This window comes from Zootermopsis nevadensis, unplaced genomic scaffold (genome assembly GCF_977971745.1).
Source record: "Zootermopsis nevadensis isolate Lab colony 2312 unplaced genomic scaffold, Znev_1.0 Znev_ptg000008l, whole genome shotgun sequence".
NCBI lineage: Eukaryota > Metazoa > Arthropoda > Insecta > Blattodea > Termopsidae > Zootermopsis > Zootermopsis nevadensis.
In genome coordinates, this window is record NW_028259140.1 from 229,350 (window position 1) to 243,833 (window position 14,484).

Here is a 14,484-nt window from a genome sequence, read left to right on the forward strand (position 1 = left end):
TTTTTTACTAGTGATTTAGCCGTTGCCTACTGCTATAATTACAATTAATTTACATGGTTTTCACAGTTTTTCATAAGATTCTCCAGTATTAAAATTTATTTCGAATTATGTGCAAGTGAACACACCCTTGGGCCCAACTGAGTAGGTATGCCTGAAGATGGAGATAGAGTCCCATCTCCGAAAAGTCATGCAATTTTTTGATTTTATTAGACGATGGAAAACATCCAGAAAACGCTTTATTTTGAGAACACACCTTTTGCCTCATTGCTTGCTGGCTACGGGGAAGATTTCTGAACGACACGAAGCAGTCTCCCCATAGTGCATTTCGGCGACAAAACGTGAAAAGTTCTTTGTGGAGGTTAGATTTCGGGTTAGGTATGTGTGGTGTCTATTTGTGAAATTAATCAATATTCATCTGTATTTAAATTTAATGTAGACAATTTATTGCACCACATTAATGACAAGTGGAAGATTTTTTATTGTTTAAGACCAAAGAAAAGGCTTTGCGGATATTTTATGACTTGCTTGAATGGTTTTCTTAACAGATTCCGTGTTTCAGATTGGCAGTTGGTAGGTAGGGATGAAGTTGAATAAACAAGTATCGTCATCTAGAAGGAAGAATCGAAAGAGACATTTTACGGCCCCATCTCACATCAGGAGACGATTAATGTCGGCTCCTTTGTCAAAAGAACTTCGGCAAAAATACAATGTTCGTACAATGCCAATTCGCAAAGATGATGAAGTTCAGGTATGTTGTAGTTTATTTATGTAAATGAGAAAAGTATGAATGAACTTGTGATTGGGAAAATAAGACTAAGAAGTGCAGGCCAGTGTTTCTCTGACCTCTCCTTTCTGTATGTATTACCACACTCGGTAGGCCTGCTGTGTATATGAATGCTCCTCTAGACTCTTTTGCCATTTCAGTGAAGCACCGTAAAATTTGTTAGTTGTTCATTTGGTCAATAAATTCAGTGCACATCATGGAATCTGAAGGTTTACTGCTGTGTACACAAAAGCCTGATCATGTAATTTTCTCCTTCTAAGAGTACTCCCTTTGGTGCCAGTAGGTTATGTTCTTTGCTTAAAGGTGAGAGACCATATTTTACACCCAAAAAATCAACAAGTGAAATTAGTTTACCTGTGTTTTCTGTTGGAGTATTAGTGATTTATTGAAAGTTCAGTTTCTGATGTCATGTAGTGCAGTCTAAGTAATGGTACCATATTTTTGCCATGTTAATAGAATGCCTAGTATTGCGATCAACTCTGTCATTCCTTTGGAATCAATCACTTATGACACAGTGCAGCACAGGTTTTGACCTAGTGACATGTGCTTGTAATGGCTTCAGAATAGCTTCTGCATGGACTACGAGCAAATACACTGGTTGCTAAATGGACTGTGGGGCATGCCAAAGGATGTGCTTGGAACAAAATTGTTTCTCCGTTTTGTTGCAGGCTAAATAATTTTGGGGGTGGTAGACATACACATATACCACACAAAACGCTTTTGTTCGTGTTCTCCGTAGGATGTTACTTGAACATGAAATGATGAACTAAACCATTCACAGATGAGGCAGGTGTCGCACAGTGATGTTGCTGCTGTTATCTGGGTTCTCCAGGTTGATGGCTGCTCTCATTGTACAGCTTGTGTCCTGGTGAAATGATGGCTCTGATCTCTCAAATACTTTTTGTTTGAAATCTTGCAGGTAATCTGTGTGTGGAAGTGCTGATGGGGACTTTCTTCTCTTTCCAGGTTGTAAGAGGTCATTACAAGGGTCAACAAGTTGGTAAAGTTGTACAGGTGTACAGAAAGAAATTTGTTATATACATTGAAAGGATTCAGCGGGAGAAAGCTAATGGTGCCAGTGTTTACGTCGGTATCCATCCTTCCAAGGTACAGTTAAGGACAACTTTACCAGTATGGTCTGTCTTACATCAATTGTCCAGTTTCCAGCTAGTCACAGAGTTCTTTCTTTAGTCTTCCCTACTAGACACCATGTACCTAATGTAACCTGATGTTTTAATATAACCTAAAATAGACATTAAATATGAATTTTTTTAGAGAAATGCATCTAGAACTGTTATGTGGGTCCTAAAATCTTTGTTTTGCTCCAGACTGTCATCGTCAAGTTGAAGATGGACAAAAATAGGAAGAGGATTATTGACAGAAGATCGAAGGGCAGGTTGGCAGCCTTGGGTAAGGAGAAGGGAAAATACACAGAAGAAAGTGCTGCAACTGCAACTGCAATGGAAACATCGTAGGCTGCAGCGCTAACTTTTGTAACATCATCGCTGTTTAATAAATTTTAAAAATTATGTGATTATTTCATTTGTGTTACGTACCCTTCCCTGTAGTTCTGTAATTCATGTACCTAATGTTAAATAGGCATCATTGCAATTGATGTTCCAGAGTGTTGAATTTGTTGAAAGTTTTTAAACATTACTGACAGCTGTAATATTTGTTCTGAACCTTTTTTTTGTTGTTTGCATGTGTAATATTTTATTACTTGCTGGAAGAAGCGACTGCAGGAAAGTCTTCCCCCACGCTACTGTACTTGTAAATCACATGTCATGAATGTAAGTGCATATTAATGTTCAAAAGTATGAGCGTTATTAATGTCTGGTATTTTTTCATTTTAAGGCAGCCTGCAATATTACAATTTTGTCCACTGTTCTGTGCAGGCTAAGATAAAAAGTTTTGTAGTTCCTGTAGTAATTCCTAGTCTGAGTACTCATTGTTGAAGTGAGTAAATAAGAAAGTACACAAACTATAAGGATTGGTATGAGCAATCCGTACTGGCGTACCTACCTTTGCATTCTGAACGCTTCTTGCCATTCCAGATAGGTTTGATGAAAACATTATACAGAGATGTTTTACATGTAATTTTCTTTATTCTCAACTGATTCAAATATTTTTCACAAACTGACAGCCTTGACTTTGTTTCTACATTACAAACTGTGCAGTACATATATGTTGAGATTTCTCTTAACATGTTGACTTTGTGGAAAAAGCACTTGTAAAAAATGTTTCTTATTTATGCAAGTTTAATTTGTAACTTTATAAATCTTATGTTCTTATCTAACTTGTTATTGACAGTGATATGCAGAAGTTTAATGTAAATGGGTAGAAATCTGAACACAACACACACTTAAACTATGCAAGGCTGGTGGAAATCCAGATTCTGTCCTGAATGAATTCTATGCTCATCAAAGTTTTTGACATATCAAATTTTTTTCTGAAATACACATTTCACTGCAAAACAATCCAATTGAAATCACAGTGACTCCAAAACTGCAAGGTTTCTTTCTGTAAAAAATTCATGTTTTGTTTTATGCCGCTTGTTGGAGTTGACTTGCTTGAAAAATGAAGTTATGGTTGTACTTCTATTTGCACCACTTTCCTCCTCATCCTCCCTGCAACAATAGTTCAAAATTTGTTATCAGCTGAGCAGTTCTCAAATATGCACCAAGAATTCTCTCGTCTAAAAATTTAGTCTCGCTGCCACATAACAAATTTTGTCAAAATATACTTAATGGCTTTGGAACTGAAACATACAGATATTTTGCATGTTATGCAAAAACACGTGAACAATTACAATAAGTTATAGGATAAACAACATTTCTGCTGCAATTTGACCCTCATTAGGGGATGGAACAATATACGATGCATGTACAAGCAAGAAACAGTGGGATGGGTAACTCGGCACCAAATGAGAGTCCACTGTATTTCATGCTAACATTTTTGGTCAAGTCACAAAATCAGGACCAGGAGATAAACTTTTGAGAATATTTGTGAATTGTAAACTGGGCAAATAGTAGCGAAATAAAGCTGAAGTTCAACAAACTTTTACACTATTCACCAATATTCTGTTTTTACAACAATGAAAACAGTGCTTCCCCCTATACTGCTGTCCTTTTGCTCTTGTCATGTATTCTGTTGTGCTGAACTACTTACCACTCCACAAGGGCAGCGTGATCTTGCAGAATCTTTCCTGCTGTTGACCAGCTAAATCTGACCAACCGGGGATATCCAAACACAGGATCAATGCCCTTCATTAGGAATGCCTTTGTTACAGGATCTGAGGGGGAAAAAATTGCTAAAGTGCACTCTCTTAGCTGCTTAATTTATTATCATGGAAAATAGTGTGCTTAAATATTTGTCTGCTGTTCCATGCATTGCTTCCTAGAATGGAACATTTCCATAAGACAGAAAGAACTTTGATAAATGGAAAATAAGACAGGAGGCACAAGGAGGAAAGTAGTGAACACATTTTATGAAAGTGAGTTGATTCATCAGTTCTCTCTTCTGATCTTCCATAATAATACAACGTAGTTACCATTGGGATATCCACTTCCAAAATCACGTGCAATTGCCTGAAGACCCTCCTGAAACGTCCATACTTTCAGAGCTCTGTCTCTGGACACTTTAGCGCAGATACTAGCTGCACTTACAATTGGGTAAATAGCATCAGCTTTCTTAGAAACTGTAATCTTAATTTCTGGAAATATTTCTGATAGCTTTTCCTGTAAAACACATATAATTAACTTTAAGAGCACTAAAATCACATAACATAATATACTCCTACACAGTTTTATGTAACATAATATCTTCTCATACACTTTCAACTTACCTGATACTTTTCAGGAATTCCAACAGTATCGATGTACACTTCACTAATGTTTATTCCAGAGTCTTTCGCTTTTGTTATCAGTCCAACTGTTGAATCCTGCGCTACTTGATTCAATGAATGCTTCTGTCTAAAAATATTGAAGTTAATTGAACTCTTATCTTTACAGTACAAAGAGAAATTTAGGTATTATTTATTATAAAACATCTATCATGCTCCAAAAATTATGCTACCATTGGGTAAAATAAAATTTAGTTCCCAAAACTGCCATATCAAATCCATGACTTTTCACGTTAAGATGACAAGAGGTGCAGCTTGTACTTCGCAAGGATCAGTGGAGTTTCCAAAATCTATGTCTATAAAATGATTTTCAATCCACCTAATTTCCAAAAGTCTGATATTTTAAACTTCAGCCTTTTGCACAATTTTTTTAGTTCTTTATTAACCCTTGCTCCATTTCCAGTTCTTGCATTATTCCTGTCACTGGCTCAGATATGTTTGTTGCATATATAAACATATTACATTTGGTAATTTGCTTTATGGTATTAATTCGGGGAACTCATGATTTGTTCATTTAAATTATGATATTGTACATTCTGGAGCAAAATCTGAACACTTTAATAGAAAATCTTCTGAACTCTACAGTAAGTGAAACCTACTAGTATGTGGAAGATTAAAAAGGAAATCACATTTCCTACTAGCGGCAGTATGTCTAGGAAACTGGAGGACAGGATTTTGAGAAGTTGCTGAACTAAATGCTGGTCCCTTTCATCATCTACCTTCTCTAACGAAATCTTCTCAGAAAGAAATTATTTCCTTCATATCATCTCCCCAGTTTTCACTGGGGAGATGAAAATGCTGCATGGGGTCACAAAGTTGTCCTGGATAGTTACATATTCACTTGTGTTTTACTCATCTGATGGACAGGCTACTTTTGTAAATATATCTATTACTGTAAATATTATTAAGTCATGGACATTTGAAATTCTGAAATGGTTATGGCTAAAACAGATTCCTGTGTACACTTTAAATATCCGATAATTTTACATCAATAATATGGGCTGTCATATACACAATAATAAACTTTTAGATTCCATATTAGAAGAGCATTTTGTCACTAATTGAGAAAACCTTCTCAAGAAAGATTCTGCTCCATGCAGCTAGTTAATGGTAAGTAAAGTATAACTACTGTAATATAAACAAAATGTAAATTACAAGCAGTTTACACAACAACCCCTTTACCTTCGTAACATACTGTTACATATGCTATTTGGGGCGATGGCTTCCACAGCCCATCCAACATATTCTGTTTCTTTACAGAGTTTCTCAAATACAAGTTCTCTCTTCTCTTCTGTTAAACTTTTAGAATCAGCACATCCCAAGGCCTTGATGTTTTCTGCCTTGCTTAATGGACAATAACAGATCCCATACACCATTGGTCCTAGAAAGAAAATGAAGGTAAAGAATCCAGTGTGGGGTCATCTCATACACTTAAGGTATATCATAATGATCATCAAAACTGCCATGCCAGCTATTGACCTAGAGGAGGTGACATCCCTATTTTAGTAAAAGTGAAACCATTCATTCCACTTCATGCCTAAGCTTATTTAAGATGTATGTTGGCTTAAAGTATAATTTATACATACTACATCATGCACCCTTAGAATCTAGTATAAAACTAAAAATAAACCCAGAATTACCTGGGAAACTTCAGACAATTGGTCACCTACTTTAATCAGAAAGATACAAATCTACTTTGAACCGAATATTTGTCTTACCTAAGACCGGCCCTCTACCTGCTTCATCAACTCCAAGTAGACAAGGCTCATTGAAACATAATTTCGGTACTTCAGATAATAACATAAAATTCTTTGAATTATCATGTTTTAAAAAATGCTGTTCTAGATTTTCCGCTGACAAAATTCTTTTGCTCATATTTGTATCATCCATGATTTCTCGATATATGTTAGGTTAGGTTCTAAGCTCTCAGAGATGGTTAATAAACTGCTGTTATTATCATGGGTATTAGATTAATGGTGTAGGTTGTGTCACTCTGTAGTTTCGTAGGACTATTCGGCAAAATTGTATTGTAATCAGAAACATGCTGAATATAAGGAATATACTTAAATGGGTATGTAACAACGAAAACACGAATACTGTACATGAAAAGAAAGTTATCCAAAGTATCGCTTGTGGTATAACGTTAAAACTTTTCTCTGAATCAGTTATGAGCTGTATAGGATAGGTATTGCGCGTCATTGTATTATTTTGGAAACCAGAAAGACACTTGTCTAATGTTAGCTTCAAAACACTGCTTTAAAGGAAGTTCAATACGAGCACTCATGATATGTTCGAAATTAATTTTTCAGGTTCCGAATGGAATTAGGCATGTTAAAGGAGCGAATTCACCCCACAACATTCTGTTATCATGTCAGCGGAATACCTTGTCACACACTGCTACAGGCAGTCCAACAAGTTTGTATTTTCTCACAGATGAAGAAAGGATGATGAAAGAATTTGGTATAAGTTAAATGTCAAGACCTTCCATGTTTACAGTAGTATAGTACAGCAAATACACAGATGCATAGAGGTTCATTCCTTCATTTGTGGCCTTATGATCGAAGGAGGATTTTATTCTCACGACAGCAAGAATGAAGAAGGCTGTCCTTTGGGCTGTAACACCATGTAGTCTGGAAGAAGTTCACACTTATCATCCTGATGATGGAGACAGCAAGGACCTCTGAAACATTGGTAAACTTCTACCAGACTACACAGCGTTACAACCCAGAAGACAGTCTTGTTATCTTTTGCTTATAGACTTCTTCACAAAGTGATTTCATAATGTAGTCTTATGGTTATGCCCTTGATCAACTAAATGCTTACTAGAATTCTGGTGTCTTGGTGTGTACATGCATATGCTTTAGTTTAATCCTTCTTATGTCTGTATCGTTTACATCATTTTGTTGTTTTTGAATGTTTATTACTATTCTATAATGTGCACTGACTTCCCACTGCTGTTTGGTTTCCATGTTTCTAAGTTATAACCATACATTATCAACGGAATTAATTTCTAAATTATATACATATAATTATACACAGTATTGGATTTTTTCAGTTTCAAGATTAGCTGCAGAGAAGATTTCACCATTAGTAAGAAAAATGGAAGAAGAGTCAAAGTTTGACCCCAGAGTAACAGATACACTGTTTGAAAGTGGAGTTAGTATTTTTGTTTTTTTCAGTTCTTCAGTCTTGTGAAATGTGTTTTATCAACATCACTGAAAACAGTGAGGGTGTCACATGTTAGCCAAATTAATTGTTCATATATGTGGTTAGTTTAAACTTTTCAGGTTCATTTAAGCAAAGAAACTGAGGAAAGCCATTTATACCTTAGCGAATATATTTGGCTTTCTGATCAAAATTTGACCAAGTGTCCAACAGGAGTGCTTGCCACTACAGCAGTGTTTGGTCCTTTCCATAGCCTATACCTTAGATAGCTTGTCTCTTTCAGAATGACCAGATTTTTGACAGCTTGCTTATTCTTGCAACAGTTTCCATAGAATCTACACAGTATTTTGTTTTTTATCAGTTGCATATGAAATTGGCAATTTTTTCATCTGCTGTCTTAAATTCACACTGCTGATTCTCAGTATTATTTGCATGCCTTCTGCAGAGGATTTTACCTTTCTTTCAATTGATGGCCCTTTATAACACACATAACTATGTTCAGGCAATTGTAACTTCTATAAAAAATGCTCAAATACTTTTAACAGAAGAGTAGAGTCAATTTCACATGCATCTGTACACAAACAACTGAAAGTTAAGTGAAAATAACTTCACTGGCACTACTAAAAAGCACGTCACTTTGACTAGAATATATCGGACTGTTTCTGAGTTTTGTAACGTGTTCAGTAGTTTTCCTGTATGACCACACTTCCATTGATCAGTGACAGAGCTCTTCTCTCCAGTAATGTATAGCACATTACAAAATGTGGGCATCATTGAGGTTATGATTTTATGCAAAACATTTATTATGATATATATGTAATGAAATTTAAGGAAACAATAATTTATGCCTCCATGCAGTTCATTTCTTTGACCAAAAACGGAATTTATGATTCTGTGCATTATGTAATATGTACTGTTCACTAGCTATGTCAGTAATTATTCCTTTTGATCAGAATTGCAGAATGCAAAGAATGCCTAAAACTGCTTTAAATGTATGTGTTCTTCACATCTTTCAATTTCCTGTAATTAAAGTTGACAGAATGGCGTGGAATGGACTATGATGGCTAGAGAAATTATGTGTTTTTTTCTTCTTTGTTCTAGTTAATGGGCATTGAAGTTGAAACAGAGTATGGAGGTTCAGGTCTGTCTTTCTTCACATCAATAATAGCAGTGGAGGAGATATCCAAAGTGGACCCAGCTATCGGTGTCTGTGTACACATTCATAACACATTGGTGAATGCCCTGATAAGAGCAATTGGAACTCCAGAACAAAAAAAGAAGTATCTGCCCATGTTATCTAAAAGTGTGGTAAGCTTTGATGACACACTATGCACATGGTAATACTTCTTAACTTCCCTGCTTCATAATTTCTTAATTACAGACTGGGAGTTTCTGCTTATCTGAATCCGAGTCGGGAACTGACGCCTTTTCCCTGAGGACAGCCGCTAAGAAAGAAGGAAGTGACTACATTATAAATGGCTCAAAAATGTGGATATCAAATTCAGACATTGCTGGATTGTTCATTGTCATGGCTAACGCTAATCCATCTGCTGTAAGTGTACATGAATTCTGAACCTCTGTAGGAGCAAATGCTTTGTGTGATATAGCAGTAAGAAACCATTGATGTAAGTTTGGCACTGTCTTTATGCATGCGCCTAAAAATGTTGACATATTTTTGGCCTATCGGTTTGCATCTGTGTTGTTCGTTCATTTACGGCAATGATGGACAACCCACGGCCGTTAATTTATTTGTCTGTGGCCAACAGAAATATTCTAGCTAGGTCAGTGCCCACTTTTGTATATGTAAAGGTTAAGCTCTTTAAGTTTGTATCTTGATTATGTATCAATTTATTTGATTCTAAATCCGTCAGTAGCCCTGACCTGGTGTTTATGTTTTAAGGGTTACAAAGGAATCACTTGTTTCATTGTTGAAAGAAATACTCCTGGACTGAGCATAGGGAAGAAGGAAGACAAACTTGGTTTGAGAGCTTCTGGGACTTGCATGGTTCAATTTGATAATGTCAGAGTAAGTTATACATTTTACTACAGAATATTGACTTTAGTTTTTAAATTATACTGAAATATTTGGTGATTATTGCTCAGATGATATTCTAGATTATACCAGATGAAAGAACTTAACAAACTCTAAAATCACAAAACTTCCACTTGTTCGAAATACGTTGATATCACATTCAGTTCTGAATATAATCATGTTGTAATTATTACATTGTTATAGAATTAAATTTTATGAACATTTCTGAACAGGCTACTCAAACAATAAAATGTATGATGTTAAAAGTGTTCTGTTGAAGGTACCAGAATCTAACATTCTTGGTGAAGTTGGCAAGGGATACAAATACGCAGCAGGTTATTTGAACGGTAGCCGCATTGGTATAGGAGCACAGATGATTGGCATTGCTCAAGGTTGTTTTGATGCCACCGTTCCATACACATTAGAAAGGAAACAGTTTGGAAAGAAAATATTTTCATTCCAGGTATGCATTTATTCTAGCAGGTTCTTGAAATAGGCTGTAGTCATTCTGCCTCCCCCACCTTCCTGAACATAACCTTCTTTTTACTTCAAGCATTGCTACTTAATCACAGCGGTTGCTAGATCAGTAAATTAAATGTCAACCTCCTGTTCCAAGAAATTTTGAATTGGAAACTTCAAGGCATGAATAAATGTGACAAAAGGGTACAGATTTGTAATTCTTCAACCCATCATGTTCACGTTTAATAAAGTACTTTTATCTCTAGATTGTTCGACACTCACAGAATTATTTTTTATGCCGTAACTTCTGTCAGAGAAAATTTGCTGTTTTCACAGTTACTATTATTCACATTTTGAAAGTAAGCAGTCATTTTCCAGTAAAACATAATCTCTGCAGTCACATTAACTGACTAGCAACTTTTGTGATGCAAAAGGTTGAAATTCTTTTTGATGTAATGTATTTTTAATGATATTTTTAGTTTTGCAATACAAGATTTATATTTGCAATAAATGAACATGAGGCCACTTATTCTCTGAAGGGTTTTATGAAGTAGGCTTTAATTTCAGGCAATGCAACACCAAATTGCCCGTGTGGCTACAGAAATTGAATGTGCTCGTTTGTTGGTGTACAATGCGGCTCGCCTTTGTGAAGCAGGGCAGCCATTCATCAAACAGGCTTCGATGGCAAAGTACTATGCATCTGGTAGGTACAAACCAGTCGTGGTTAGAACGTCATTCAGGCAACTGAAGATTTTAAGATATTAATATGATGTAAAATGCAAATAAAGTGAAGTCAGCCTCTAATCCCAATTTTCTAATGACTGAAGGTGATCACCCTGTTCATTTGGCTTGATCACAAAGGCAGTGATTCCTTCCTTTCATCCGTATGTAATTAATGTTCAAACCGAAATCCAGTGTGTGTATAGGGTGACCCAAAAAGATGTATACAGTGCAACTTTGGTGGCCGATTGTCAGTTTGTTGCTCACTGCTGTGAACTGTGTCATGAAGCTAACAGTGGTCATTTGAACACCTACACTAAAATGTCTAATTCACTTAGTGCCAGTGCTGATGTATGTAATGATTAGTCTGTTAAAATATCTTTACTTCATTCATTGAATGTGTGTATACATCTTTTTGGGGACATGCTGTATAATGTTGGCACATATTTGATTGAATATTTGATCATAACTGGTTTGCTCTTTAAGTGCCATCTTTTTGTCTTTTGTTTCAGAAGTGGCAGTTACGACGACAGCTAAGTGTATTGATTGGATGGGTGGTGTTGGATTCACAAAAGACTTCCCGCAGGAGAAGTTCTACAGGGACTGCAAGGTTGGAACTATTTATGAGGGAACAAATAACATTCAGCTTAATACAATTGCAAAGTACATTGAACAAGACTACAGTGCGTGAGGAGGGAACGTAGCAAGCTGCCACCAAGTTCACAACAGAAGATACGGCAAAATCAGGTTCATTGGAGAATTATAAAAGACTATACAAATCTTTTAGTCAATATTTTTTATATTCCTTTATTGTTTATGAAATTATATTCTACATGCATTTATAACAAGAAGTTGTTTCACACACCGCTTACAAGTCACTGTCAATTTCCTCTATGACTCTCATATATTCCTTCACAAGTGTATCTGCTGTAGGTCGCCTTTCAGGATGTGGATGTTTGCAACTTTTATGTATAGAAAACAAATAATAACGCACCACATCACTGTTTGTAACATTCCCTACCAAGTGTTCGCATACAGATGCAGCTTTCCATATATCTGTCTTCTCATCATATCCTGGCATTTTGTTCTCATCGAAAGGTTCCGAGAAAGGCCACAGCTGTTCTGGTGCAACAAAAGTACCAGTGAGTTGTTGATGGCCACATTTAATAGTAAGATTTTGTTTCTGGTTAACCTCTGGCAAAGCATCAAGATCATTTAATATTAAAGTCAAATTATCAGTTACCAGAAGTTGACTCAACAGCTTTACTAGGTCATTTGAATCGCAGAAGACTCGAATACCAGATGGACTGTTATGCAAATATTGCAGTAATAATGCATAATTCAAACAAAGCTTGACCCTGAATTTCAAGTTATAAGAAGACAACAGATTTGTAATATTCACAGCATTGCCTTTTCTATGATATTCAGTTAAAATAATGTTCTGTTTTTCACAGAATCCTATTAGCTTAACTACAAATGAACTATGGTAAAATAATTTTAGCATATTTAAACCATGCTTGAAATCATGTAAGTAACGTGGATTGTTGAGTTTAGAATATGCTAGCAAGAATTCCTTCCATGTTGCTCTATACACTGCCTTGACTGCACCCAATCCAATTAGTTCTTTCACAGCAATGGATTCTAAATCTAAACAGGTCAACCAAGGATGACAGGAAGTCATACCACTTAAATGAAAATGCTCAGGTGGACACTGTAAACTATCAAAGATATGGTGTCTAAAGATCAGAAGAGAGATGCCTGATAAAGGTACTAAAATAAAAGAGACTAGTATCCATTTACTCATTGCAGAATGACACATCATTTAGTATCGTGTGGCAACTTGAAGCCCACCATATCAGCAGTTTCTCTGACAGAACGTTCACCTTTCGCGTGGTACTGATTATAGATTGCTTCATATCGCCTTTGACTCTGAAGGTAGCAAAGGTATGATGAAGCCAAGAATTTCATTTCCTCCTGTGCCTTGCAAAGCTGCTGATCAGTCTCTTTGTGCTTGTGAAACTGCATCATTATGTATTTAATAAGTAGGGAGTCTTGGCGTTTCTTCTCAGAGCTAATATGACGTATTTCAGATAACAGTTGGCGAAGAGATCTCACAATTCCTTGCGACATGCTTAGTTATTACAGTTGATAAAAATATTTAATTTTCTACTTTCAATGCTGAAATAAATTTGTTTGTAATAAATTCAGTCTCATCTGCACTGTATTCTGGTTCATCACATAAATTCCAAAAAACCTGTGAAACAGAGTTTAGTTTTTTCTGTGGAAAAATGTGAATAGCAATATCATTAAATATATCTTTATATCTGAAGGAGTTATCTACACCAAGTTCCTCCGTATATGGACTAATATTGAGGATATATTCTGCATTGGCCTTCAAAATACGTTTAGGCTGGGATTCGATAATTCTGGAGAAGCTATTGCTGAATATGATGCAGTTTCTAAGTTCAGGTCCCCAATTAGACCACAAAAAGTTGTTAGTCAGTTGTTTGGGACAGTGTGGCAGATATATTAATGTGACTGCATCAGGACTGGCTCTTCGTTTCCCTTCTTCATTTACTGTGATAACTTCAAACCCCAATTCTCTAAGTATGTTTATCTCTGAATTGTAAAATATAGGATCAAATATTGAGACGTGAGAAGAAAAATGATCTTTCAAAGACAAGAGAAGTCCAAATTGATAACGAGCCCCCACACACTCTACAAAGTGGCCAAGACCATAGCAGACAATTTCCTTCACATCCAAGAAGTCAAGCTGGTTCAGTCCTTCATTTAATTTTCTTAGTACAGATGAATAGAAATCTGATGTTTCAACTTCTTTCTTGGCCAATAATATCCTCCTGAAAAGATATGCACAAGATTAGCTGCCTTCCATTCTAGATTTGCAAAGTTTAAATATTTATACACAAAAAATTATATTACCTTATAGCAGCCTCATTATTAAATTTGCCTTCACCACTATCAGAACCTGCAGTCACCAGTGTTTTCTTATTGGTTTCAAAGTTTCTTGTTCTCCTTTTCTTTGTTTTCACATAAGAGAAGCCATCATTTGGCATCCCTGTAAATAGATTTTCCATGATACATGGTGTACATCTTACACGGTACTAAAGCCCCCCAATTTTAGCTTCATAAGTTATTTCCCTAAAACTTCCCAACGTTGGCTTCACCTCATAAGGTATGCTATATGCAATAACGCTTCGAGATGATTCCTTTACAACAAAAATTATTTCAGTGTTTTCACCTTCCACTAGACACAATAACCCAAGATTTACAGCACCATGTTTGTCAGAGTGTGTAGGCCAGTGGTTTTCAACCTTATGGTGCTCGCAGCACATTTGGGATATTTATTCTTTAGCTGGCTATGGAATTCATCGTCGGATGTTGGACAACATGCAAGCTATACTT

General features: G+C 36.0%; 6 protein-coding genes across 10 annotated transcripts; 2 read left to right on the forward strand and 4 right to left on the reverse strand.

Annotated features, from left to right (window-relative positions):
* Positions 1 to 246: 246 nt before the first annotated feature.
* On the forward strand, positions 247 to 2,313 carry RpL26 (ribosomal protein L26). The gene is made up of 4 exons (XM_022084105.2): positions 247 to 375; positions 560 to 748; positions 1,751 to 1,891; positions 2,113 to 2,313. Exons 2-4 carry the CDS (start codon positions 581 to 583, stop codon positions 2,257 to 2,259), a joined length of 456 nt encoding a protein of 151 aa, XP_021939797.1. The 5' UTR covers positions 247 to 375; positions 560 to 580; the 3' UTR covers positions 2,260 to 2,313.
* Positions 2,314 to 2,867: 554 nt separating this feature from the next.
* Positions 2,868 to 6,575, reverse strand: LOC110839600 (ribonuclease H2 subunit A). 2 transcript variants are annotated; one of them, XM_022083979.2, is made up of 6 exons: positions 6,404 to 6,575; positions 5,868 to 6,066; positions 4,629 to 4,755; positions 4,335 to 4,521; positions 3,953 to 4,076; positions 2,868 to 3,411 (listed from the first exon to the last, which is right to left on the reverse strand). In XM_022083979.2, exons 1-6 carry the CDS (start codon positions 6,573 to 6,575, stop codon positions 3,273 to 3,275), a joined length of 948 nt encoding a protein of 315 aa, XP_021939671.1. In that variant the 3' UTR covers positions 2,868 to 3,272. The 2 variants fall into 2 exon arrangements, with proteins under 2 accessions (XP_021939671.1, XP_021939676.1); XM_022083984.2 differs by lacking the exon at positions 6,404 to 6,575 and adding an exon at positions 6,326 to 6,382.
* Positions 6,576 to 6,619: 44 nt separating this feature from the next.
* On the forward strand, positions 6,620 to 11,923 carry LOC110839588 (short/branched chain specific acyl-CoA dehydrogenase, mitochondrial). 3 transcript variants are annotated; one of them, XM_022083948.2, is made up of 9 exons: positions 6,620 to 6,756; positions 6,995 to 7,145; positions 7,741 to 7,841; positions 8,952 to 9,158; positions 9,232 to 9,402; positions 9,751 to 9,876; positions 10,163 to 10,345; positions 10,909 to 11,044; positions 11,574 to 11,923. In XM_022083948.2, exons 1-9 carry the CDS (start codon positions 6,727 to 6,729, stop codon positions 11,750 to 11,752), a joined length of 1,284 nt encoding a protein of 427 aa, XP_021939640.1. In that variant the 5' UTR covers positions 6,620 to 6,726; the 3' UTR covers positions 11,753 to 11,923. The 3 variants fall into 3 exon arrangements, with proteins under 3 accessions (XP_021939640.1, XP_021939648.1, XP_021939657.1); XM_022083956.2 differs by having other exon boundaries at positions 6,995 to 7,100; XM_022083965.2 differs by lacking the exons at positions 6,620 to 6,756; positions 7,741 to 7,841 and having other exon boundaries at positions 7,011 to 7,145.
* LOC147874432 (protein O-mannose kinase-like) lies at positions 11,843 to 12,881 on the reverse strand. Its single transcript, XM_087344778.1, has one exon. It carries the CDS (start codon positions 12,878 to 12,880, stop codon positions 11,930 to 11,932), a length of 951 nt encoding a protein of 316 aa, XP_087200904.1. The 5' UTR covers position 12,881; the 3' UTR covers positions 11,843 to 11,929.
* On the reverse strand, positions 12,880 to 13,191 carry LOC147874433 (protein FMC1 homolog). The gene has a single exon (XM_087344786.1). The coding sequence runs from the start codon at positions 13,189 to 13,191 to the stop codon at positions 12,880 to 12,882; it is 312 nt and encodes a 103-aa protein (XP_087200912.1).
* A 28-nt stretch (positions 13,192 to 13,219) lies between these two features.
* Positions 13,220 to 14,456, reverse strand: LOC110839613 (SRR1-like protein). 2 transcript variants are annotated; one of them, XM_022083997.2, is made up of 3 exons: positions 14,321 to 14,456; positions 14,002 to 14,137; positions 13,220 to 13,919 (listed from the first exon to the last, which is right to left on the reverse strand). In XM_022083997.2, the coding sequence occupies exons 1-3, from the start codon at positions 14,412 to 14,414 to the stop codon at positions 13,220 to 13,222; spliced, it is 930 nt and encodes a 309-aa protein (XP_021939689.1). In that variant the 5' UTR covers positions 14,415 to 14,456. The 2 variants fall into 2 exon arrangements, with proteins under 2 accessions (XP_021939689.1, XP_021939694.1); XM_022084002.2 differs by having other exon boundaries at positions 14,247 to 14,403.
* Between the last annotated feature and the right edge of the window lie 28 nt (positions 14,457 to 14,484).